Below are 27119 nucleotides of genomic sequence, written 5' to 3'. Positions count from 1 at the left end.
AGATGGTAGAACACGGATGCAAGCCAGCTCAGTCCTCATGATCGAGGCAGTGTTGGATCTGTTTGGAAAGCAGAATTTGAAGACACAGCCACAGCAGCTGTTAGAGAGTGCAGTACTTCACAGAACCATAAAACTTTACATTCAAGAGGATGCCATTCAGCCCATCATGTTATGTAGGCTGTTTGTTAGATCAGTCCAAACTAACCCCACTCTTCCCAAAGAGATGATAGGCTCTCCCTCAGCCACTCACTCTGTCAGACTATTCCATGATCCAAAACCCTCTACAAAGAGAAATTTGTTGTAACCTCTCTCCTTGCTGTCTTAATAGCCATTTTAAGTTATTGACCTCTCATTGCTAACTACCCAGCCAGAGGAAGTGGAATTAACTGGGAATGGCCAGTGAAACTGTTCATAATTTTAAAAACCATTATTACATTTTCTCTTGGTAATTATAAGGTTATTCTAGTATTCTCCTTCTATTCCCCTTATGGGAGAGACTAGGACTAAGGGACACAGTTTAAAAATAAGGGATCTCCCATTTAAGATGGATATTAAGTGAAATTTTTTCCTCAGAGGGTCATGAGTCTGTGAAATTCTCTTCCCCAGAGAGCAGTCGAGGCAGGGTTATGGATATTTTTAAGGCTGAGTTAGATGGATTCTTAGTTGACAAGGGAGACAATGGGCATAGGAGGTAGAGAGGGAAGTAGAGTTGAGGCCACAATCAGGTCAGCCATGATCTTATCCAATGGTGGAGCAGGCTGGAGGAGCCGGATGGCCTACTCCTGCTCCTAATTCGTATGTTTGGTATGTATATTCGGTGAAAGGCTTCTAAAGCCTCCTGCTCCTAGCAAATGGGCTTCTTGGGAATGCAACCTTGAGATCATCATAGAGCCCTAAATAGAATTCATGGCCTGCTTGCAACTTATGTGAGCTTTCAAATTCTTATAAAAGTGGGTGGAATTTCTTGGGTTAGCTGGAAAAGCAACCCAGGTAATCCCCCTTGATTTAGGAGGAGAGGGCATAAAATTTGCCTATTGCCCACAAACCAAAATCAAGCTCAGATAAAGCATGACAAAGTCAGGCAGATTTAATTAATTCTTCTCCAGCAGAGTAATCCTTAAAATTCTCATTATAAATGTTCTTTTTGAATTATGCAAAAAAACAGGAATATTATAAGTAAGAAAAGCTGGGAACTAGAAGTGATAAATCTCTCCTAGAATTGACTGTAATCTGATTACTTCTCCAACTGACCTCACTTGTGCAGATTATTACATCCGTGGAGAGAGGAACACAGTTAACATTTTGACTACAATTTGACTTTTCTCTGGAACTTCCAAAGAAGAGTCACATTGGACTCGAAACATTAACTATGTTTCACTCTTCACAGATGCTGCCAGACCTGCTGAGTTTTTCCAGCATTTTCTGTTTTCATTTCATGCTTCTTTTACTTTTTACTCTCTAGCAATTTTATCAAGATTCTCAATTGAGGGCCCAGTGTCCTAGTACTGCACGTCACACTGCTTCTCAAAGTAAGCTTTCTTTATCAACTAAGGTACAAAATAATGGGTACATCATCATTTATTTTACAGATGTTTGCTTCAAAAACAGTTTTTGGAATGTTACAGCATATTTAACAAGTAACTGGATGGAATGACAGGGTAAAGCAATGAGTTGTCATAATGTCCTTCCAAATTGAGAAGCCAGCCTTGCATCTAGTAGACTGATGGGATGTTAGCCAATTTAATCTGCCAGCTGTAAGAGTTTTTTTTTAATGAAAATTAATTTGGATAGCCTCAACCCAGTTCCCTTAGTGGCTACAGATCTACACCCCAAAACTTCATTACAAATTTGGCAATGTTATTCAGTTGGATACAGAGTGGAAATTACATTTTTGTAAAAAAAAAAATTGAATTACAATTAAATTAATAACAGTGATATGAAGTGAATTTTAAAATATTCCCTCACAGTTATTTTAATGTTGGCTAAGAACAGACTCAGATCTTTATTAACCCGAAAAATTCCACCAGCATTTGAATGCTGCCATCAGTTCTTGCAACATCATGGGGGCTTTAAAGTTACTGCGGAAGGAAAAAATGTTCATTTTTCATGTTGCAGTTAAAATTCAGGTTTCAGTAAATGCTGAGAATTAGCAAGAGAGAGTTTTCTCCTCCTTATTCCAGTCATTATCTTGTGTTTTGCTTTTACAACAGCAATATTTTAGTCAAATTTACTTTGGGGGGGAAAAAACCTGTGTTTTGTATTATTCAAGGTAAATAATATTTGTAAAGAAATGGAACACATTTTGGGCACTGTAACAGGGCTAAGACCTCATACTTTATATTTTTATTATAGCTTCATGGCTAATTTCCGAAACTTTAAAACTGGGCAATGACCTTTTTTAAAATGGCTGAAGCTATGTCTGTCTGTGACCTTCGAACGATAGAAGCTAATTTGGCAGTATCAGGGAAATTTGCACCTCGTTATCTCTAAAGAGATCCTAACGACCCAACCCCTGTGGGCTACAGAGACAAAATTCAAAGGGAACTGTACCAAAGCCATCTGCATTTCAGAACTCAGGCTGGCCAACTGGTGTCTGCTAGTCTGCAAGGACAAAGAACCCTCCAACGTTCTTTTCAAATTTTTAATGGTTGGAACATTAACAATCTCAGGAACCTAGACAAAGGGATGTACATCCTTTGTCAAAGCCAAAGTGGCTCCCCAGACAACCAGCCAGTGGGACCTGTAATATTGACTTATGGAGCCACAGAGATCTGCCATCTTTCCATCTACCAAACAGCAGCACGCAAAAGGAGCCTTGTCCAGGTTTGAATGTCTGGCCCCATCTACATTGCCTCTACTGGAACTTCTGAACTTCTTTACCATCTCCTGCAAGATTAATTTATCCACATATGCTTATCTCATCGTGGAAGTCATCTCTCCCAGAAAATTGAAGGGATACATCATTGAACTTTGATCCTGGACTCTGGACTAATGTGAAACATTCTTTACTCTGATGTCTTTACCTTGTAAATCTTTCTTTCTCCATCCCGCTCTTTTATTGTATGAGTGAAATGGAGGCAACGTTGCTACCCTCCTCCCATGTTTGAATGTGTGCAAATACACTAATCCTCTGAGATAGCCCTTTCCTGAGTTTGTTGTGGGATTATTACTAGAAATTGTGTCACACCAAAACTGAGGGGTTAGGAAACACACTAGCGCTTATAAAGGGAGAAATCAAAATCAAAACACCTTTCTGTTTATCGACAGGTGGGTGAAAGGAGAAATCAGGGCTGTTTAAATTAAACCCCCTCCTGCCTGTAACAGCACCAAGATGAAACTTTTGCAGGTCAGGTGCAGTATGGGTAGATGCAGAGTAACATTCTATTCTAGAAGGCAACCCAATTCCATCAATATATTTCTTCTTCCCACATCAACCCGCTGTGTGATCCTGCTAAATGAGATTTCCAATTTAGTGTTAAATTGCTTTTTAATATTTATATATTTGCTGAGATAATAAGGCAGCTGTTACAAGGACAGATGTTTGACAGAAAACGACTCTGTTGATCGCTGAGAGCACAGGAATATTTGAAAAATGTGCAGTGGAGTTCCAATGAGAAAGTCAGTACTTCCATAGCCTAATGAAAGCTGTAGCAATCCTGATGCAGCAATTTCAACATCAGATACTGGTAACCAATTTTTGTTCATTTAATCTAAAATTGACATCTGACTATTATGTATAGTGAGTCTTTAAGTAATGTCCGTTTTGCTTTTCCTTCAACCTTTCACATTGAATCAAACAATATTATAGCAAAAGAAAAGACTAGTCAATCCATCAGGACTGCACTGGTGTTTGTTCCACAAGTAACAACTAGTTACTCAGATAGCTATATTTTTAAAGCCAGCACTATTTGAAGTGATTTCTTAAAGATTGCGAACAGATTACTGTTTGAAAATCAAATCACCTACAAATATATAATCATTTATTTATGTCAGAGACCAACAATACTTACTCATTCTGCTGAGATTCTGTTATGATCTCACATAGTTCTTCATGAAGGTCACCTTCCACAGAACCACCATGGTCTTTTTGATCTGGTTGATTTAAGAAAGGCACAATGTGCTCTTCTTTAGAAACAGCAGAGCTTTTATCTTTGGTAAAGGCTGACTCACTGGTCCTTGCCGGGTCATCATTTATAGCTGTTTTATAATGTAGAATGTGATTACATGGGTCTTCAAAAGATTTCTTCAACTGCAATTCTTCACCATTACCAGAAATACTAAGGTCACTTTCTGAATCACACAGTTCATCTGCCAGCCTCTGCACGTCCTGACTTGGCATCAGAGCCTCCTCCACATCCTTTCTCTGATTCTGGGAGCTCACTATAGAAGAAAAAATATTGTCATTTGCCAGTAACCAATCGCTTCCATTCACACTTCAACTTGACTACTGAGTCTCCCCAGTTCTCATTTTGCATCTCCAAGGAGACAGGCTACGTACCCACCTGAGGCTTGTGCAAAATCTGGCACCTCAATGGACTCAAGACACCAGATACCATTCCAAGTGAATGAGTGCCAGTCCCTCGTTGCCACTCACTCCTATTGCCTCACTCCATCACTGGCACAAAGTCCTTCCGCATTCTGATCACTTGTCCCTCTCTTCTCATTAGCCCCCTCCTTGCCCTCCTCCACCCTGCATAACCATCCTGTTTGACTCTCCTTACTGATCACTTCCACAGAGGCATGTTTGCCACATTCCCAACAAAGATCTTTATTTGTTCTTTTATAGGATGTGGGTGTTGCTGGCAAAGCCTGCATTTGTTGCTCATCCCTAATTGCCCTTGAACTGAACATTTCAGAGGGCAGTTAAGAGCCAACCACATTGCTGTGGGTCTGGAGTCACATGTAGGCCAGACCAGTTAAGGATGGCAGGTTTCCTTCCCTAAAGGACATTAATGAACCAGATGGGCTTTTCATGATAGTTTCATGGTCACCATTACTGAGGCTAGCTTTATATTCCAGATTTATTAATTGAATTTAAATTCCACCAGCTGCCATGGTGGGATTTGAACACATCCTCACAGCATTGGCCTGGGCTTCTGGATCGATTACTAGTCCATTGACATTACCACTACGCCACCATCTCCCCATGGGCACTGGCTATAAGGTCTTTCAAGTGTTTTCCAGATTTCTACTAAGATACTCGAAGAGCTTAAAGCCGATTCTGAGGACACAGCTAGGAATACAATACAGGAAGCAGGGATAGTGAATCACAAGTAGCATTCTTAACGCTAAGCTGGGAGCCTTGTATTTCTTGATTTAGCGCATACAATGGGCACTTCAAATAAGTAACTCAAAGCTCAGAAATCATATTGGAAAAGTCAGAGATGGAGACAAAATGATTAAAGGTTACATTATTTAATTACTCTAGTCTCTTCCTCTCAAAAAACTTATAGCCCAGCACCCCACCCCCAAATACTGTCACACCCCCAATAATTCTAGCCCCAACGTCGCACAATATTCCCATACCTGATAGCCCTGATCCTCAGAGGACCTCGGTCACCCCTCACTTGTATTCCTGTACTCTGCAGCTCTACTTGCTCACATCCTGGAAGTCTCCCAACAATTCCAACTGGCAAAAACCTCTTCTCATAGTCCAACAGGAAAGCATTCCAATTTCAATGCTTTCAGATATCAATACATCCTCTGCAACTCCCAAATCCCACCATAAACTTCCCATTGTTCTTGGATCTATTGGTTACACTTTGAGTTATTTCCTTCCCTGCAATACTCATTGCAGCGTCACCCCTTTCAGTAGCCCTTACAAATATTATATACAATATGGCATTAACATAACATATGCTCCAAATCAACATGAGAATCCACTAGTACTTGTTATTAAGGATAATGGCTGGAATTTTCCAGCCCGCTTGGTGTCAGGCATCATTGCGGAGCCAGGGGGTGGGGACACAATATGGTGAGAAGACCAAAAATCAGTTTTACACTATTGTGAAACCAGTTTGCAACCGTCCGCTCCCATCAATGGTGGGCCGCATTTCACTCCGGCGCATGCTGGAAACATCATTTTAATATATTTGCATCTAATTATAAGCCCTGCTCCCCGAAATCATCCCTCCCCCCGACATCAAATTTACCGCCCACATCAGTGTGGCTTCAGAACGGTGAGCTTCACAACTGCCTTTAAAAGGTGTGCACCTGGCAACCTGGGCTTTGAGGGGAGCTCGGAGGTGAGCGTTCACAACCTTGCATAGCGCCTGCGGGCACCGCCCATAGGACATCAAGGAAGAGATGCCGTGTATTCACAGGGGGCACAGGCAAGTCACTTTTTCCCAGCTGGATTTCAGTGCAGTGCAGTGCATTGCAGGGTTGGGGGTGGGGGTGGGGGTGGGAGAGCGGGTGTGGGGTCGGGGGGTGGGGGTGGCAGTGCTGGGGGTGGGGGTGCTGCGGGGGTGGGGCCGGTGTGGGGGGTGTGGGGCAGTGCGGGAGGTGGGGGTGCTGCGGGGTGGGGGCGGTGTGGGGGGTGGGTGCGGTGCGGGGGGCGGTGCAGGGGGTGGGGGCAATGCGGGGGTGGGGGTGCTGCGGGGGGTGGGGGCGGTGCGGGGGTGGGGGCGGTGCGGGGGGCTGGGGGCGGTGTGGGGGGCTGGGGGCGGTGTGGGGGGCTGGGGGCTGTGCGGGGGGGGTGGGGGCGTGTCGGGGGGTGGGGGCGGTGCGGAGGGTGGGATCGGTGTGGGGGGTGGGGGTGCTGCGGGGGGTGGGGGCGGTGCGGGGGGTGGGGGCGGTGCGGGAGTGGGGGTGCTGCGGGGGCAGAGCAGGGGGTGGGGGTGCTGCGGGGGTGGGGGTGCTGTGGGGGGTGGGGGCGGTGCAGGGGTGGGGGTGGTGCAGGGGGTGTGGGAGTGGGGGTGCTGCAGGGGGCGGGTAAGTGTGGGGGGTGGGGGCGGTGCAGGGGGGGTGGGGGCGGTGCAGGGGGTGGGGGTGCTGCGGGGGGTGGGGGTGGTGCGGGGGGTGGGGGCGGTGCGGGGGGTGGGGACGGTGCAGGGGGTGGGGGCGGTGCAGGGGGTGGGGGCGGTGCAGGGGGTGGGGGCGGTGCAGGGGGTGTGGGGGTGGGGGCGGTGCGGTGGGTGGAAGCGGTGCGGGGGGTGGGGGCGGTGCAGGGGCGCGGTGCGGGGGTGAGGCAGGGGGAGGGTGAGGGAAGCGGCCACGCACTTGTGAAAAGTGAGCATTCTTCCGCACCTGAGACCGTTCAGCTGCAGCTCCATTGACCTGCTTGGGGTCGGGCCTCTGAAGCTTCTCTGCCCAATCAACCAATGGAAAGGCACGGAAGTGCCACCAAATTCTCCAGAATTTTACACCCCTCAGGTTCAGACTGCATATTAATGTGTGTTTTAGGGGGCAGCAGAACAATTCGCTGTCTGAGCAAGCTGTACAATCCCCTTGCGAAAGGTGGCAATGACACAGTCACTGGTGGAGGCGCTTGTCACAGCTCCTTGTAATGTAGTTATTCAGGTTTGGACCAGTCTTCTCATGGTTCAAGCTAACAGTGCAGCCTTGCAGCGTGAGTTAGGAGAATGCCTGTGCCTGAGCTGAGAGCACAGCCTGCAGTCCCATGGGCAAAGCTGCCGCCAATCGGTCAGGTGGAGTGAGGCGGAGGTGGGTGGGGTTTCAGACAGCCAATGAGCGCGCTGCACACTGGCCATCCAAGTGGTGTCCAGCGCTCTCCGGCATGCGCAAAGGGGCCTTCAGACTTAACCAAGAGAGGTTCTTTAACACCCATGCTAACCCACACGTCTATCTCTTTGATCCTGCAGGAGGAGAACATCAGGCTCATGGAGTCTGGTGATTTAGCGGGTATGCCTCATGGCTTACGGAGAGCAGAGAAGAAGAAGAGAATGATAGAAGTGCCTGGCTCAGCAAAGGAAAGAGTATCTCCCTCAAGATAAAGGTGCGGCAAGGGCTGCTGCACATGCAGCTGAAGATCCACAGTGAGCCATCGTTCGTAGGCACCTCGCTAGACCCAGGGCACTTGTCATTCCTGCAGATGACTGAGAACCAGCATCACTGAAGACTGCGCATGTCTAGGGAACCGGTCAGTCACATATGCCACCTGCTGCAGGATTTGGTGCCACAGGAACATGGAGGGCATCCAGTGGCAGTGAAAGTGACCCTGAAGCTTCATTTTTACGGCACTGGGTCCTTCCAGGGCTCCACTGGCGACCTGTGGTGATCTCGCAAGCCTCCACAAGTGGATCCAGGAGGCCACATAGGCCATCTTCGCACAGGCACAGAACTTTGTGTATTTCACCCAGGATCAGGAGAGCCAGGAAGCAACAGCACTGGGATTGCGCCGATCTCAGGTTTTCCACAGGGGCAGTGTGCCATTGACTGTACTCACATGGCGCTTAGATCTCCATGGCAACAAGCAGTCAACTACACCAAACGCAAGGGCTTTGACTCACTGAATGTTCAGCTGGTGCTCAACCACCACAAACACATCCTGCAGGTCTCTGCATGATTCTCAGGCAGTGTGCACAACGCCTACATCCTTAGCAGGTCTCAGATCCCTGACATCTTCCAGGGTCTAGGGAGGCTGCAGTGTTGGCTCCTCGGGAACAAGGGCTACCCACAGAGGATGTGGCTGATGATGCCCGTTCAGTGGCCTCAGACTGCAGCAGAGATGATACAACAAGGCTCATGCCACGACCCAGGGTGGAGCAGGCAATAGGCATTTTGAAAATGAGGTTCTGGTGCCTCAACAGATCCAGTGGAGCACTGCAATACAGTATCCAGAGGGTGTCGCACATCATCGTCGCTTGCTGCGCGTTCCAGAGCCTGGAGCTGCAAAGGGGGGAGGACCTGGCTGAGGAGGAGATGGAGGAGCTGCACATATCCTCCGATGAGGAGGACGTCACAGGGGATGACGCTGATGAGATTGTCGAAGGCAGGAAGCCGGTGATTAGGCCATTGCACTGGCCAGACGATGCAGGCGCGCTCGGGAGGCCCTCATAGCCGCAAAATTCCTGGAGAATGATGACGAGGTGCAGTGAGGACAGTCCTGACATCCTCACCTTGTATCTGTGAACATTTGACTCCTGTGTGGCTGATGGCAGCGCACATACCCTCAGCGCTCAGGCTCAAGTCATGGAGACGCAGTGGAGGTCCTAAGTCACTAGATTCCAGGAGAATGATCATCACATGCAGTGAGGACACTGCATAGATCTTCACACTGTCTCTGTGAATATATGACTCCTGTCTGGCTGAGGGCAGCTCGCTTATGCTCTGTGATCAGGGTCAGATCATGGAGATGCAGCCGTGAAACTTTAAATGCACTGGATCCTTTGTCAGCCTTCAGCACCTGACCCCTTCAGGAGCACAGCATCACTGGTCACAGATCCTGAAGAGATGGGGGGTGCCAGCCCCATCTCAAAGGTGCTGGGAGCACACAGAGAGAATGGCAGAGCTCTGTAATGCCTGCCCATGACATTTTGGCAAATGACAAGAACCATCCAGGTGCAGACATCACGAATGTGTCCAATGAGTGTGAAGCCGAACCATCACTTTGGTCTGAACGTCACGCAGTGCACAGGGAAGAGGCCCTGGACTGCTACACCTGCCTTTAATGTGTGCAGGAACCAAGGTTTCACATCCGAGTGAGACGAACACTGTCCAACATAACAAGGAGCCATAAGCAAGGAGACATTCTTGGGATAAAAACAAAAAGCTAAAAGCTACTGCGGATGCTGGAAATCCAAAACAAAAACAGAATTACCTGGAAAAACTCAGCAGGTCTGGCAGCATCGGTGGAGAAGAAATCAGTTAACGTTTCGAGTCTTCATGACCCTTCAGCAGAACTGAGTATAGTTAGGAGAGGGGTGAAATATAAGCTGGTCTAAGGTGGGGGTCGGGGGGAGAGAGAAGTTGAGGGTGGGGTGATTGTGGAGATAAGCAAGCAGTGATAGGAGCAGATAATCAAAAGATGTCACAGACAAAAGGATCAAAGAGGTGTTGAAGGTGGTGATATTGTCTAAGAAAATGTGCTAATTAAGAATGGAAGACAGGATACTCAAGGTACAGCTCTAGTGGGGGTGGGGTGGAAAGACTAACAAAGTTTTAGTTTTAGATTTAAAAATAATGGAAATAGGTGGGAAAAGAAGAATCTATATAAATTATTGATAAAAAAGGGAGGGGGGAGAAACGGGGTGGGGATGGGGGGAGGGGGAGTTTAAGATCTAAAGTTGTTGAATTCAATATTCAGCCCGGAAGGCTGTAAAGTGCCCAGTGGGAAAATGAGGTGCTGTTCCTCCAGTTTTCCCCTAACTATACTCAGTTCTGCCGAAGGGTCATGAAGACTCGAAACGTTAACTGATTTCTTCTCCACCGATGCTGCCAGACCTGCTGAGTTTTTCCAGACATTCTTGGGAGTTTATTTACAATAGTGAACATTAAGTACAAGTGATTAACACCCGTCCTCAAGATGTGCAACAACACCTTCTTAACCTTCTAACCCTGCCACTACGTCTTGGTGCTCCCCGACATACACAGCAGAGGTGGAGGCAGTCTGCTGGCTGCAACGCCCTATCTGTGCATGACTTGGCGGGCATCCTCTGGAGGGGTGAGACCTGGAGGGCCCTGGCCTGCTTTCAAGATCCTGCTTTGTGGGAGTGGCACCCTCCTCAATCTGTGGAGCTGCAGCTGCTGGGGTCAGAGGAAGAGGAGCCGGATGGGCAGGATGCACCTGGAGTCACCTGAGTGGATGGCCCGGGGTGTGCACCTGCTGATTCTTCTCCCTGTGGGAGCCCAAGGACCCCTGGCTGACACCTTGAGGAGAAGGGAAAGCTGGAGTGAGATCGAGCTGCCCCTCTCGTGTTGCCACTGTTGGAGGCCAACTATGGCGTTGTCGATGGAGTTCAGCTCATGTAATGTCCTGGACCAACGTCTCCATGGTGCCCGCTATCCTACCAGCATTGACCTCAGACTGAAGGCGGGCAGATTCTTCCATCATGCCTTGCAATATGAGAAGCGCATCCCTTTCTGATATTCCTCCGCTTGCCTTCGCGGCTCCAGCAACTGAGGTATGACCAAGTCCAGGGGCTCATCATCTGACTCGGACTCAGCAAATTTCAGGCCTCCAGCAGTCCTCCAAGTGCCGGAAACCTGGCAAGTCCCTGCTGTGGATCAAACAGTGTGATGTCCTCGCCAGATTGTGACCCCGAAGCTGCTATAGAACTGGGTCCCACCAAGGTGCGTGTCTCTGTATTGGTGGAGGGTGTGGGTGAGCGCTGTGACAGATCTTCACTTAGGGTACCTTCAGATTCTTCTTCCGAAGTGTCTTCGGGGCTTGTGGACCCCCTCGGCTGCTTCCCAAATGTGCCTGCGAAAGCAAGGAGAGATAATTAATGCATGGCAGGGGGCAGGGGAACAGAGGAACAGACTCACAGCATGGTTGTCTGATGGATGTTGTACTGCTGGATCCTCACTTGGTAGAGCACCGCCAACCTCACCATTAGCACAGGACCGGTACAGATTGTCGCCAGCCTGTTGCATTACTTCATTTTCAAAATCTGTGAAGACCTTGATATCAGGCATTCCCCCACCAGTCTGCAATCTCTCCCTTTTGTTGTGTGTCAGCTCGTCCTGCATGAATACAGATGGAGAGAGTGTAAACAGGTCGCCTGCCAAGCCAGATGAGAAGGATGCCTGGCATGTGTGGGTGGTGAGTGGTGCCATGGGCAGAATGAGGACACATTCCGCAGGGCAGATGAAGGTGTGTGTGTGAGAGAGTGAATGGTGATGTCCCTTGAACTGGCAGTGAGTGAGATCCCTGTGGATGTGTAATGGGTTTGTAAGTGTGAGAGTTGAGAGCGATGAGAAGAGTGACTTACCCTGGCAAAATGGAGGAGATCATTCATCCTCTTTCGGCACTGGGTGGCTGTCCTCTTTTGCAGGGCATGGCACTGACCACCGCTGCCACCGCCTACTGTGCTGGATTGGTGACCTTGCTTGCTGGTATTTACCCAGAGCGGGGTTAGAGGACTTCATAGCGGGTCTCCACTGTGTCCAGTAGGTCCCCGAGGAAGGCGTTGCTAAATTTGGGGACAACATGTTTCCTCCCTTTGGCAGTCATGACTTTGCAGCAGCTTGCGATCCCTTAGAGAGTGCTAGCGCTGTGCAGGGGTGCCCTTTAAATATGGCACCTGGATTAATGAAGACCCGAGGTGACAGCAGGACAGGCAGATCAGAGGCCGCCCCACCTGTGATCTGATGTGTTTCCCGGGAATGCATTATTAATGAGGTGGGACGCGCCGGGAATGGGACGATACAGCATGAAAACCCGCCATTGCAGCCAGCAGTAAAACGTAAAATCTGGGATGATTCTGCCCAATATCTAACAAACTTACAGCAACATATGCTGAATTGGAACAGCTTCTACTTGAACAAATGCAGCGTTTATTTTTGGTCCACAGCGCTGTTATTTTCCCCACTTATGCACTGGGGCAAACTTCACGTCACCAGCAACACCAGCAAAACAAGTGTTCAAATCTTGAAATATTATCTTAATGGTACAACCTGAAATTTTCCTTGATGATTAGCAATGGTCCATACAAGACAACAATGCAAAAGATGCAAAAGATACAATGCTGACTTCAGTCCATCCGAGGCCACAAATATTACTGTGTATCGCAATGCTAGAGGAATCCAATTCGTTCTTACCATTGGAGGACCTTCTAAGATGCCATTCCATTCCATCAAATACAACAGAATTGCCCCATTTACATTATATTGCTCCCACCTTGAGCAGCAGCATTGTAAAAAGATGTAACATGACTGTCAGCAAAGCTACCTTAACTATAAATTTATTTTCCTTTCCTCATCCACCTGGTTAAGTAACAAGGTAGCTGACGAAAGATAGACTATTAATTATGTTCAGAACTGTAGAGGGTCAGCATTTACAGTTTCAATGTGGATCTTGAAACAATAAGGAATGTTTCAGAACATAAAATTTGCATAGTGGATTAACCTCTTTTACTCTTGGGGCATCGCTTAAAGAATTACCTAGAATTATAGGATAAATATTTTCTCTCTATCATCTGGAAAGGTCTTATGTGTGACAAAGTATTTCTTGTTGTGAGCATGCATCCACAGCAAAAAAAAATCCAAACGCAGATATTTGACACCGATTTGGTAATCACACTCAAAAAGGCCACAAAGATGGATAAATTGAAAAAAGTGTTAACACTGGCATGAGTGTTAACACTGCTTTTATGAGCTGTAGGTGGAGCAAAGAAGCAGAAGATATAATTCTACAGATGCTTGTGTTATTACTGACCTAGGCCATACTTGATCTGACTGACACTGGGTGCCTGAGAAAATGTCTGTTCCACAGCTTTTATGTCACTTACCTTCACCAGTATAAAAATATTTTATCTTGAAAATGTATCCAATGAGGCCAATTTTCAATGTGGGCAAAACAATATTTGCCTACTGTTAAGATAAATTACAATGCACATGGTCAGTTAAATCCCTGACATGACTAGCTGCCATTTGTATAGACACAGTGAACAACACTCAAACAGGGGTCACTTGTCAAATGGCCTCCAGATCAGTGGCAATTTAGCTTTTGTTCATTGTACTTGTACAATCATAAAAATTTCAGCAGAAAAAGAGATCTATTATGTTCATTATGCCTTTATCTGTCCTAGTTCCACATCAACGGTATCTAACCCTATTTTTCTGCTCTTTCTCCAAATCCATCAATATTTTTCTTCATCAAATGTTCATCTAATTTCTGATTAAACGTCATGACTGACTCGGCTTCAATAGCCACTTGTGGTAATGCACTCCATATTCTAATAACCCCTTGCATAAAAACATTGCTTCTAACCTTACCTTTTATGCTTCTAAATTTATGACCCCTTGTTACCAATTCACTGACCAATGTAAATAAGCCTTCCATTTTTCTAAATTTAATTAATATTTCAACACTTCTATTGGACCCCCCTTAACCTTCTGCACTCCACTGAATATTTCTCTGCTTCATCAGATCTCTCATTAGAACAATATCCTTTCATCGTGGTATCATTTGAGTTGCGCCTTTCCCTTGGCCCCAGTATTCTTTCCATAAGGGGTGTCCAAAACTGTACATAGTACTCCAACTGTAGCCTTCCCAATGTTTTGTACTGACAGGTCTTAATCCCTTAGGAATGTAGGAACAGCAGTAGGCCACTCAGCTCTGCTCCTCCATTCTACCGGATCATTGTGCTCCAAGTCCATTTACACACCAAATCTCCATTTTCCTAGATATCTGTACCTAACAAATATCCAGCGATCTCAATTGGTCCAGCCTTTTGGGTGAGATTATGAGTGGGGCCATAAATCAGTGAGACAAAACAAGAATTCAGAGCAGACAGCGGGACCATAAATCAGAGAGAGAAGTCAAGAAATCGGAGTGCAAAGTGGGGCCATAATTCAGTGAAAGCGAAAATTCGGAGGAGCAGAGCAGAGCCGCCACCACCTCTAACCAGGAACCAGTCCGCAGTCAGAAACAAAATTCGAGGTGTGACAGGGAAGCAGGTGGGTGACTGGCCGGTGAATATTTCCTGTTCATCTTTTCTGAACTAAGGAATTTCTATCGGGGTAAGTAGAACATTTATTGAAATAATAAGAGTATAAGCACAAACAAGACTAGATGCATTAATTAAAATTGATGAAAAACATTAATTAATTAAAACACAATGTTTGGCAGATGACAAGTTGCAGTATGTGGGAGCTTGTGGACACCAGTGTGATCTATGGCAAACGGGTCTGCAATAAGTATCTGCGGCTCGAGGAGTTCAGCTGAGGGTCAATAAATTGGAGGCTGAGCTACAGACACTGCAATGCATCAGGGAGGAGGCAAGTTACCTGGACACTTTGTTCCAGAAGGCAGTCACACTCCTTAGGATAGGGTCATCTGATTTGGTCACTGGTCAGGGACAGGAGCGCATGACTGAGAGTGAGGCAAGTGTGTTGATCGAAAGGATGGAAGTGGAGGAGCCTCAGCCCTTGCAATTGTCCAAACAGGGTTTAAGGTTTTTGCAGCTTGTATGGATGAAAACAGGGGCTGCAGGGTGGGTGAGCGAACAGACCATGGTACAGGAGGCCAGTCAAGCTGGGGGAGTAAATAGGAAGGTAGTGATGGTAGGGGACAGTACAGTCAGGGGGATAGACACAGTTCAATGCGCTCGCTTGCTCCAAAAGCAAGAGTCCAGAAGGCTGTGCTGCCTGGCCGGTGCCAAGGTTCAGGACATCTGCTCGGGGCTGAAGAGCAACTTGTAGTGGGGTTGTGGGATGGGAGGATCCAGCTGCTGTACTCCACACACGTACCAATGACATGGACAGGACTAGGAAAGAGGTTCTGTATAAGGAATATGAGCACCTAGGGGCTAAATTAGAAAACAAAACCTCAAGGGTAATAATCTTTAGATTATTATCTGAGCCATGAGCTAACTGGCATAAGGTAAATAAGATTAGGGAGTTGAATGTGTGGCATAAAGATTGGTATGGCAGCACTGGCACCAGTTCTGGAGAAAGTGGGAACTGTACCATTGGGACAGTCTTCACCTGAACTATGTTGGGACCAGTGTTATGGTGAGTCGTATAACTAGGGCGGGAGAGAGGGCTTTAAATTAATTAGCGGGGGCAAGGGATCATGACAGGAAAGATGTGATAAATTAAAGGGAAAGAACAAGGCAAGAAACCAAGGCAACAATAAGGGTAATGATAATCAGGGTGTGGCAGAAAAGGACAGAGCACACAAACTTAAGAGTGCGACTGCCGATAAGGCCAGAGTTTGCAAAATGATAAAAAGACAGAACTAAAGGCTCTGTATCTGAATGCACATAGCATTTGTAACAAAACAGATTAATTGTCAGCTAATATAAAAATAAATATGTGTGACCTGATAGCCATTACACAGATGTGACTGCAAGGTGACCAATGCTGAGAACTGAATACTCAAAAGTACTTGACGTTTTGGAATGACGGGAAGCTAGGAAAAGGTGATGGGGTTGGTCTGTTAATTAAGGATGACATTAATACAATAGTGAGAGATGACCTTAATTCTAAAGATTAAGAATCAGTTTGGGTAGATATAAGAAATAGCAATGGGAAGAAGTCAATTGTGGAAGTAGTTTATAGGCCTCCTAACAGCAATGACGCTGTGGGATGGGGTATACAGGAAGAATTAATGGGGGCTTGTAAGGAAGGTACTGCAATAATCATGGATGATTTTAATCTGCATATTGATTGGATGAATCAGATCAGCAAAGGGAGCCTGGAAGATGAATGGGTTCATTGAGCATTTTGGGGGCAATTTCTTAGAGCGGCACCTTCTAGAGCTAACCAGAGAGGCTATTCTAGACCTGATAATGTGCAATGAGGCAGGATTAATTAATGACCTCATAGTGAACAAGTCTCTAAGTAGCGGTGGTCATAACATGATTGAATTTCGCATTCAGTTTGAGGGAGAGAAGAGTGGATCTAAGACTAGTGTTTTAAACTGAAATAAAGGCAATTACAACAGCATGAAGATGGAGCTGGCTAAAGTTAACAGGGACATTAGGTTAAGGGATAGGTCAGTAGAGATACAGTGACAGATAGTTGACAGATAGTTATGGAGGTATTTCATAACACTCAGCAAAGATACATTCCAGTGAGAAAGAAAGACTCTAGGAGACAAATGCATCATCTGTGGCTAACTAAGGAAGTTAAAGATAGTATCAAATTGAAAGAAAAAGCATACAGTTCTGCGAAGATTGGTAGTAGGTCAGAAGATTGGACAGAATTTAAAACCCAACAAAGTATGTCTAAAAAAAGTAATAAAGAGGGGGAAATTAGAGTTTGAGAGAAAGCTTGCAGGAAATATAAAAACAGATAGCAAGAGTTTCTGCAAGTATTTAAAAAGGAAAAGAGTAACTAAAGTGAGTGTGAGTCCTCTAGAGAGGGATTGGGAAATTAATAATGGGAAATAAGGAAATGGTGGAAGCATTAAACATATATTTTGTGTCCATCTTCACTGTAGAAAACATAAATAGCATCCCAGAAATATTAGTAAATCAAGAGAAGGGAGAGAGGAACTTAAATCATTTACAATCACCAAGCAAAAGAGAACTGAGAAAACTATTAGAACTGAAGGCTGACAAGTCACCAGGACCTGATGGACTTCATCCGAGGGTTCTAAAATAAGTGGCTGCGGACACAGTTCCATTGTTGTAATTTTCCAAAATACCCTGGAAAAGTCTGGAAAGGTCCCATCAGATTGTAAAAAAGCAAACTTAACTCCTCTATTCAAGAAATGAGGGAGAGAGAAAGCAGGTAACTACAGGCCAGTTAGCCTGACATCTGTCATTGGGAAAATACTAGAATCTATTATTAAGGAGGTTACAGCAGGGCACTTGGAAATGCAATCAGGCAGAGTTAACATGGTTGTGTGAAAGGGAAATCATGTTTGAACACGTTATTACAATTCACTGAGGAGGTAACAAGTCACACAGATAAAGGGGAACCTGTAGATGTGGCGTACTTGGATTTCAAAAAGATCACTTCACAAGATAAGAGCACATGGTGTATCATGTTAACATGGATAAAGGATTGGTTAGCTAAAAGGAAGCAGACATTAGGGATAGATGACCCATTTTTGGGTTGGCAAGTGGAGTGCCACAGGGATCACTGCAGGGGCCTCATCTATTTACAATCTTTTTAAATGAGTTGGATACAGGGACCAAATGTATGGTTGCTAAATTTGTTAAGTACACAAAGTAGATAGGACAGTGAATTGTGAGGAGGACATAAAGAGTCCATAAAGGGGTTTAAATAGGTTAAGTGAGTGGGCAAGAAATTGGCAGATGGGATATAATATGGGAAAATGTGAAGTCATCTACTTTGGCAGGAAGAATAGGAAAGCTGAATATTATTCAAATGGAGAGAGACTGCAGAACTCTGTGGTACAGAGGGATCTGGGTGTCCTGGTACATGAACCACAAAAAATTAGTATGCAGGTATAGCAAGTGAGTAGGAAGACAAATAGAATGTTGTTGTTTATTGCAAACAGCACGGAATATAAATGTAGGGACGTTTTACTACAATTGTAAAGAGCATTGGTGAGATCGCATCTGGAATAGTGTACAGTTTTGGTCTCCTTACTTAAGAAAGGACGTAATTGTATTAGAAACAGTTCAAAGGTTCACTCAACTGATTCCTGGGATAAAGGGATTGTCTTATTTGGAAAGATTGGGCAGGTTGAGCCTGTATCCATTGGTGTTTAGAAGAATGAGAGGTGATCTTATTGAAATGTATAAGATCCTGAGGGGACTTCACAATATGGTTGCTGAAAGGATGTTTCCCTTGTAGGAGAGACTAGAACTAGGGACAATAGTTTAAAAATAAGGGGTCTCCTATTTAAGATGGAGAGGAGGAGGAACTTTTTCTCTCAGACAGTCGTTAGTCTGTGGAATTCTCTTCCCCAGAGGGCACTGGAGACATCCTTAAAAATAAGCAGTAAGCCTGAGTTAGATAGATTCTTGATTGACAAGGGAGTCAAAGGGTATAAGGGGTAGACAGGAAAGTGGAGTTGAGGCCACAATCAGATCAGCCATGATCATATCAAATGGCGGCGCAGGCACGAGGAGCTAAATGGCCTCCTCCTGCTCCTAATTCATATGTTCGTATGCGAAAGTTCCAGATTTCCACTACCCTGTGCGTTAAATAAATGTTTTCTTATTCAATCCTAAATGGCCTACCTCTAATTTTTAGATAATGTTCCCTTGTTCTGGATTCCTCCATCACAGGTAATAGTTTCTCCACCTACCTTAACGAATCCTTTTATTACGTTTAAACACCATATTGGATGACCCCCTCAATCATTTAAACTTAAAGGAATTGAAATTAAGTTTATGTAACCTGTCTTCATAATTTAACCCTTCAGGGCCCAGCAGCATTCTGCTGAATCTCCAAGGCTAAAATCACTTTCCTAAATGCAGTGCCCAAAATGGTACTCCAGATGGGGTTTGCCCAAATGAAACAGAGCTTATTCACTTATATATTCAAACTCTCAAGAAAAAAGTATTTATTTCCTTTGTTTTTTGATTGCTTTTTGTACCTGCGCACTAGTTTTAAGTGACTGTGTACATAGGCTCCTAAATCCTTTTGTTCCATTGCAGCTGCTAGTCATTATTTAGAAAATTTTCCAATTTGTCTCTCTCAATTCCAAAGTCAATGACCACGCATTTTCTGAGATTAAACTCAATCTGGCATAGTTTTGCCCACTTAGTCATCAATGTCCCTTTGTAACTTTCTGTTCCCATCCACACAACTTGCCATGCCCCCAATCTTTGCGTTATTGGCAAACTCAAATGCACAGCTTTCTGGTTCTCCGTTCAAGTCATTGTCTATTTATGCCAAAAGGCTGTGGCATGGATCACTGCTGCTGCTCTGTCTCTACCTCCCAACAGAACAAGTTGGAGCCTGGCTCCTTCGATGATCTGAGTCTCGACTATAAGCTCCTAATACCAATCAGTTCACTGGGTTTCCATGCTACTAGGCTGCCTCTCCAAGTCAAGGCCAGGTGCAATATCCAGTTCAAGCGGGATTAGAGGACAAGGGTAGCTAGACCTAAAAGACGGGGGGGAAAAGGGTAGAAGGCAGATGGGAGATAGGAGACGATAAAGAGGAGGGAAAAGGAAGAGGAGGAGAAGATGACAAGGAGAGGACAGTAACGGGAAGGTGAGGAGGGATAGAAAGGGGGTAGGAATTAGAGTCAGAGAAGCAAACGTAGAGTAATTACTTTAACAAAAGGGAAGCAGGGTAGGGTTATGACGGATCAAGTCAAAGGGTGCATTTAACATGAATCAGGAGGACATGCTTTAAGCGGGTGAGTGCAATAACTACAGTGTTTCAATGGAGGGACTTAGCTTACAACATAGCAGATAAAGAATGGCATTCACATTGAAGCTCACTGCAAAATCACTGCATCACAAGTCTTAAGTGACCATTAAAGGCAAGAAGTTTGGGATTCAATATATATTGCTTTCAAACACAGATATTCATTTCCTACGGTCATTGAGTGGTTTTCAGTAATGACATAGGGCTTATATTATTCCGATCCATTTTAAAACTGACACATGCTGCACAACAAATAAGTCTCACAGAGTGCAAGCATTTGCTTGTATTTTATCTAATTCTAGCACAAATTTTCCTGCAGTGCCACCTGATGGAAAGAATACGCAATTGTTCAGCCATGGGAATAGCCAGGCCGGATGTATAGATTTGCTTTGGCAGGTCATGTTACATGCTTATCACTGCAATTGCAATCAAGTGTCATTTACATTCATAACCATGACTGAAAAGGATGTTGTGAATCATAAAAACACAAATTAAAAATCAGGCACTGTAAATTCACCCACAGTTGTTCTATACCAGAGGTGCTCAGACAAGTCCACAGACCTCTGGGAGTCTGTAGAGACTTTCCAGAAGCTCGGAAAAATAGTCTATCTAGCAGGTGAGAGGGAGAGAGAGGGAGAGGGAGAAACAGAAGAGGGGAAAGGGAAGGAAGAAAAAAAATGCAAGCCAACCAATTTCAATATATTAAACGGTAGTTAGTGTTAGTCCCAGAAGAGTAGCTGACAAGATGTCCACTCCTGAAGTTCCCAAAGACTCAACCTTCTTCATGGTGCTAGGCACCTCAACTGCCACTATGTTGCAACAATATAAATATCTTGAATGATTAAATCATACTCAGAAAGTGGGCTGGGTTTGCATAGGTCTACAAAATATTCCCAAGAACGTCACTTTCATGTGAGTACTCTAATAGAATTGGATGGAAGGAAACTCATCCATTTATGGAAAGTTTTTTCCAAAAGAAACCTGCTTTGAGGTTCAACTACTGTTAATACTGATTTGACCAATAGCTGTTTGCACTGGATGTGATCGGTGAACTGATTGGGTATATATGCCATTAACAGGTTATCTTTAACCATATTAAACACAGTGCAGTTGGCATGCACTAGAATGTTAGTGGAGCCAACTGATCCTTTATCTCCTGGTTTGTCTAGTCTGTCTCATCACTGCCTGTATTAGTGAAATAGTCTTCAAATTGCTACTCTAAGTGATTACCTGTTGTCTTAAAAGCATTATTAAAGCACTCTATACATGCAGCACTTATCTATTATGAGTATTATATACCATTATAATTCAGATTGGGTGTCCATGATTACTAATTGTTTTGAAAAGGGGTCCTTCAACCAAAAAAGTTTGAGAACCAGTGCTTTATCGTATGCTTGTAAAAGTGACTCTCAAACAATTCACTGCCTCAGATTATGGACAATCAGCAAAACTAAAAGTGCCCATGTCCATAAATCATACTTAATTTTCATTTGCCAATTTGCTTACTTATTACTTATAGAGATATTAACATCTTGCTGGTATGCAATATGTCACCAAAATAGCATTATTTGCAAGCTATTCAACTGTATCGCAATGAGACTGTTTGCAGCCTCGGCATCCTACTTAACTCTGAGCTAAGCTTCTGATCACACGTCCTCTCAATCAACAATCTATCCTTGCCACCCTGCAATTATTACATGCAGCTTTTGGCGGCATCTGAAGTTGTGCTGTCAGGTTCCACATATATACTGACAGCACTCAGCTCTACATCTCTCAACCTATCCACTGCCTTGGTTGCAAGACATCCAATCCCGGATGAGCCACAATTTCCTCCAATTAAGCCTTGTGAACACCAAAGCCATTGTCTTTTCTGGTCCATCATCATTAAACCATGATCCCTCATCATCAAACTCTGATCCCTCTTCATCAATTCCAAACCATACCTGGCCTCTGCCTCAGGCTGAACCGGGCTGTCTGCAACCTTGCATCCCAATTATTCCTGAGCTAACCTTCTGACCCCATATCTTCTCTGTCCCAAAGGCTGCCTACTTCCCCCTCCAGAAATCACCCTTCTCTGCTCACTCCAATCCCTCATCCCTTGGCTGGCCTCCCATGTTCCATCCTCCTTAAACTTAAGCTCATCCAAAACTCTGCTGCCCATGTCTGAGCCAACAACAAGTCCTGTTTGCCCATCACACCTGTGCTCAATGATCTACATCAACTCTGGAAACACCAATGCCTCAATTTTAAAATTCACCTCCTTCAATGTTTAACCTTTGTAACTTCTTACATTCATGTAAACCTTCAGGGTCTCTGCACTCATCCAACTCTGGCCCCTTGTTGCCTTCCTCCTCATTTAAAATCCTCCTCTAAATAGCAGAGCAGAGAGGGATTAAACCTGGATCCTTAAGTCACTGGATAAACTTGATGCACTCTCAGGGGAGCTGCATGTTTAAATGGATTTGAGTAGTGGCTTATGGAAAATAATCATATTTACACATTGAGAAACACAACCCTTTGGGCTCAGGGGCCAGATCTCTCTACTGTTATTCTCCATTTGTCACTGCTCTTCACTACTAACATAAATTTTATGAAGTAACTCAGTATTATCACTAGTTTTATCAACTAAAAATAACAGGGTGATTGGATGATTAAAAATCTCCACACGTCATCATTCAAATCAGCCACTACAGTTTTAAGAAAAAGTTGTAAATGTTGGAATTAAATTCCACACAAGATTACTGTGTCATAACACATGTCCTTTAAAGATCGTGCCAGATCAGAGGCCTTTTAGATCATAGTAATGAAAATAGGAACACCTAATCTAATCTTTGGAGAACAAGTTCTACATTCAAGATACAAGATATCTAATTTTGCATTAATTCTTACTATTAAAATAATTAAAATCTGCAATATTCCAAATAAGGTTAAACTGGTATTTTTGTGATATTCTAAAGAAATTACAATGTACACAAGACAGAAATTCTTAAGACGGCAGTCCACTTTGACCAAAAATAACAAAGTATTACCGAATTGAGAAATGGTGTTTTCCTTTATGTTCATGTTGAAGCCTCCTGAACACACGCTGTCTTGGAATGAATCCATGGGCAGCCTCTGAAACCACTCAGGTGCATGTTCACTTACAATAACCTTTTTGTGACTATTCACTTCATCTGTCAGGCGACTTTTAAAATCATTCAGCATAGTGTCTTGTGTCAGCTCTTCCTTAATGGGCTCTAACTGAGTCACAGGTACAGGTAATTCCTGACTGCCAGCTGAACTATTTGCTCTAATGCGCCTATTACTTTCTATCCCTTCATAGTGATGTCTTTCACTTCTTGAAGAGATTATGGGAGTGAATGGCATTACTTCACTGGTTTGGAGTCCTGTCTTCCTTTCTATTATGTCAGAAACAGTGTGGAAGTCTTGCCTTCCCTTGCTTGACATGGGCAACTTCAAGTTGTCCATCACAGAATTACTGTGCATTGCTGTCACTGATGCTGTCTGCCTGTATGGCTGAGAAGATGTAAAGCTCTCCATGTGCTGTTGATGTTTTTGTTGTGGACTTGTACATGTTCTATTTGAGGTCCGTGATTCTTGTTGGCCCAGGATGCAAATGGCAGTAGTATCTAATGTCTTTGACAGATCTTCTCTGACATCTGTACCCCTTTGTCTTGATGAATTACTTGCCTGAAAAGGAACACACCAAACATTACCTTGCAAGGAATGTAATTTGATTTCATTTGTATGCTTGGAACATTCAATAAACAAACTATGTATAAAATTATTCCGAGAAGTATTTTCTCTTCAATCGATAGCAAAAGAATTTGGTAAAATCAAATGCAAAACATCCATTTGAACGTATTTTTGTACCACAATAAATAGATCTTTCAACGTCATTCTGGAATAGCCTCTAAATATAAATATGAACCGAAAATATTTCAATTTTCAATCAGATCCGCTAATGTTTCATAACATAGAACACTAAAATTCTTTACAATTATGTAACTCTTTTGATAGAGCAACCAATAGAAAAAAGGGGAACAAATCAACAAATTATTTTCGTGGACAATTAAATAGGCTCTGCTCATAAGTGCAATAAATTTTATGTTTAATGACCTGCTGCTGAGTATTTCATTTATGTAAATGTGGGACAAAATAGAACAGAGTGAAGTTTTCCTTTATTTGTAACATGATACTTTAAAGTTAGACTTTAATAACTATATCTCTTTCTGAGAGCAGATTCCACTTTTGTGAGTCATTTACAATCTTATAAATGTCAATTAGTGCGGGTTAAAATGGGAAATCGTAGGGTGGGCATATAACTAAATAGCCACAGACATATTAATACTCCCTGATGCTCTGGCACATACATTTACCTCGTCTACACTCACACTAATCTTTTTTATTATCCACAAAGAAACGAAAATATACCAATAAATAGTCAGAACATAATCACCGGTATTAGTGACCATACTGGGAACATGATGACATCTTTCCAAACTGTCAATTATCAAATTATTCATATCTATCATCACAATAAATCATAGATATAAAATCTCAGACCAGCATTAGCAAATTATTGCAATATACTATTTTCAGAGCTTTAATTGAGGACGCAGTTCTGCAGAGTGAATGGGAAAGGGAAAATTAACCCTACTCCACACAATATGTTATGCAAATAAAATATTCTTAAATTGAAAAACAATGAAATGATCTATACTCCCAGCAAGTGGTATGAATGGGCACACAGTGAGTAGTGAAGTATGGAAAAGTAGACCATTGAGTGGCACTAGACTGGGCTGATGCAATGTAACAGATTTATCCATTTTACTTTGTATCTTTATCTAATTAACTTAGTCACATTAATTTTAAAACTGACACTGAAACTTCCATGGCATTGCTCAGTCAGAGCATGTAATATTTTTCATAATGTGGGCCAGCACAGTCCAACATAAGCAGTCTCATCCATTTCAGCAGGGCCAGAGAAACCCAAATCCCACTTGTAACACTGTTTCACTGCACTTCATCCTAACTGTCTACTCTTGTCCCATGTTCAACTGTGGCTTTCTCTCTTTCTCCTATTCACTCAACCTGAATAAAGTTCCTTGCTCCCAACCAGGAGAGTATCTCTTTCTCTCTCCCTTTCCCATGCCTCTGTGTCTGTTCTTTCCTCGTTCCCTGCACCACCGCATGCTGAAATAAAGTTTGGGGTTTGTTTGTTGGAGCCAAAATTGTGCGTATGTGTATTGTTTTACCAATAGTTCTAAAACATTCCAAGGCCAAGTTCCAACACTACAAACTTAATTGATCTGGCCTCACCAAAAATTACTCTCAGCCTCTCAAACTATAGATATTTAGGAGGCGGGGGTGGGGGGGTGGGGGAGGGGGGGTTGTTGGTGGTGGGGGTGAACGGGAGATTTTGTGAGGGGAGGTGAGGCTACAAAATAAAATATTACATTTTATTTTCCTTTTCATCATCTTCTCCCTTCCCTCCTTTTTACACACTTCTGCAACTTCTCTTTTCACTGTACCTTGTCTCCCTACAGTTTATCTTCTGCTTTACCTCTCTCATCTCTTTCTACAACACTTTATACCCTCCCATTTACTGCAACATGTGAAGACAGTAAAGAAGGGACAGGATGGCCAGACAAAAAAAGTCAGAGATTAGAAGGAATTCAGCACAGTAAAAGCACATAGAGATCGGAAGAAGTAAGGCTTAGAAATCAGGATGAACCTTTGTGCAAGCATTGGAGAAATAGTTTTGTTGTGGTCCATTAGTATGGCTCAGTTGGGAACCTTCTGAATATGGAGAATTAGCTGGCTCTGCGAGGATTGTGAAGCTTGCTGAGGGTGGAGCGACGATGGTGTGAGTGGGGCAGGAGGTTTGTGATTTTGTTTAACAAATTTTACATAATTGCAATATGTTCAAAATCAGAGGGTATTGCCAATTTAAAACCCTGGGGAGTTTTATCAGGTTTTGTTTTTCACATCAAAAGCAATGGAGAAATATTGGAGTCAAAAAAAACTGGTTGAGAAAAGGTTTTTATTCTGAATATCACAAATCCTCAAAAAAGTAATGAGACTAAAAAGGCATTGTTAAGCTGAACACACCACTTTTATGGCCTTCCACGGCAATTCCAAAAACTCAAGCATATACAGTACTTGAAGCAGTTACATTAAACTAGGTTGGTTCTCCTGGAGTCTAAGATGCAGCTAAGTCTGGAAAACATTCTCTCAGCATAAGCTGATCTAGAAGAGACAAAGGTTGCAAAAAGCACGACAACCTTGTGCTCTCATATATCAAGCTATTTTCCCTTCCAGACGTTGGCACTGAAAGTCTGGTCCTGGGATCCACCCATCATATCAGTGATGTGATTGCACACATTTGCATAATGATGTCACCAACACAACAGAGGCATGCAGCTCACATTCAATTAGGAGCAGGTAGAATAAATTTTTGCAGGGCCAAATCAGGAAATCGTTTTTTTAAACCAATTCACTAATCCCTGAATTAGTGGATATATAAACTAAAAACTAATTTTGAAGATTTCCACATATTTGTTACATGATGAATTTTATTTCGGGACGTTTACTGTGATGTGCATGAGAAACTGGAGCCGTAACATAACAGCACTTTATAATTGTGGAATAAGGATTAGTTTTTATTTTCTATCCACAACAACAGAGTTCTTTTCCATAAACCAAGTTTTACGATTAGTGCGGTGACAGTATAGAGCAGTGGAATATTTAAAAATGTTCTCATCTCCCTCCTGAAGGCGTTCCTTCGCTCACTGGAGTATTTTTCCGTGGACTCTTGTTGCCCTCTAATATCTCACCCAAGTGGTCATTATTCATGTATCAGTCTTAGCAGTGAGTGCCAGCAGGCTATCCAATTACAGAGCACATCACAGCCAAGATTGAACCTGATCATTTCCTCACCCTGCACCGATACACACGCATGTCCAGTAGAAGTAAGCCTGTAGCAATCAGCAGCGGGAGAACTGGATGACTTACTTACCCTCCCCAAACACAACTGTGGAAGCAATTTTCACAACCCCTATCCTAAATAAAAGGTAAAGCTGCATCAGTGGCATGCCCCACCCTCATTATAGCAAGCCTTGGGAGCCAAGGATTTTGCATGCTATAATGAGTTGTGAGCTGTAGTGAACAAACCATAAGCATAACTT

At 43.7% G+C, this 27119-nt stretch overlaps 1 protein-coding gene across 6 annotated transcripts in view; it reads right to left on the bottom strand.

Moving 5' to 3' along the window:
• Positions 1-27119, bottom strand: part of kiz (kizuna centrosomal protein) — a 203923-nt gene that overhangs the window by 104379 nt on the left and 72425 nt on the right. For all 6 annotated transcript variants that reach the window (XR_013578637.1, XR_013578638.1, XM_078556388.1 and 3 more), the window contains 2 exons: positions 22959-23619; positions 4011-4380 (listed from right to left, as the gene is read on the bottom strand). Coding sequence is in view for 4 of the 6 variants with exons in the window: in XM_078556388.1 (XP_078412514.1) it covers positions 4011-4380; positions 22959-23619 (1031 nt within the window). In the remaining 2 variants the exon portion in view is untranslated. The remainder of the gene's footprint in view (positions 1-4010; positions 4381-22958; positions 23620-27119) is intronic.

The sequence above is a fragment of the Cetorhinus maximus genome, chromosome 14 (assembly GCF_964194155.1).
Source record: "Cetorhinus maximus chromosome 14, sCetMax3.hap1.1, whole genome shotgun sequence".
In the NCBI taxonomy this organism is placed as follows: Eukaryota; Metazoa; Chordata; class Chondrichthyes; order Lamniformes; family Cetorhinidae; genus Cetorhinus; species Cetorhinus maximus.
Note: the sequence above shows the minus strand (reverse complement) of the source record. Positions and strands in the feature narration are given on the sequence as shown.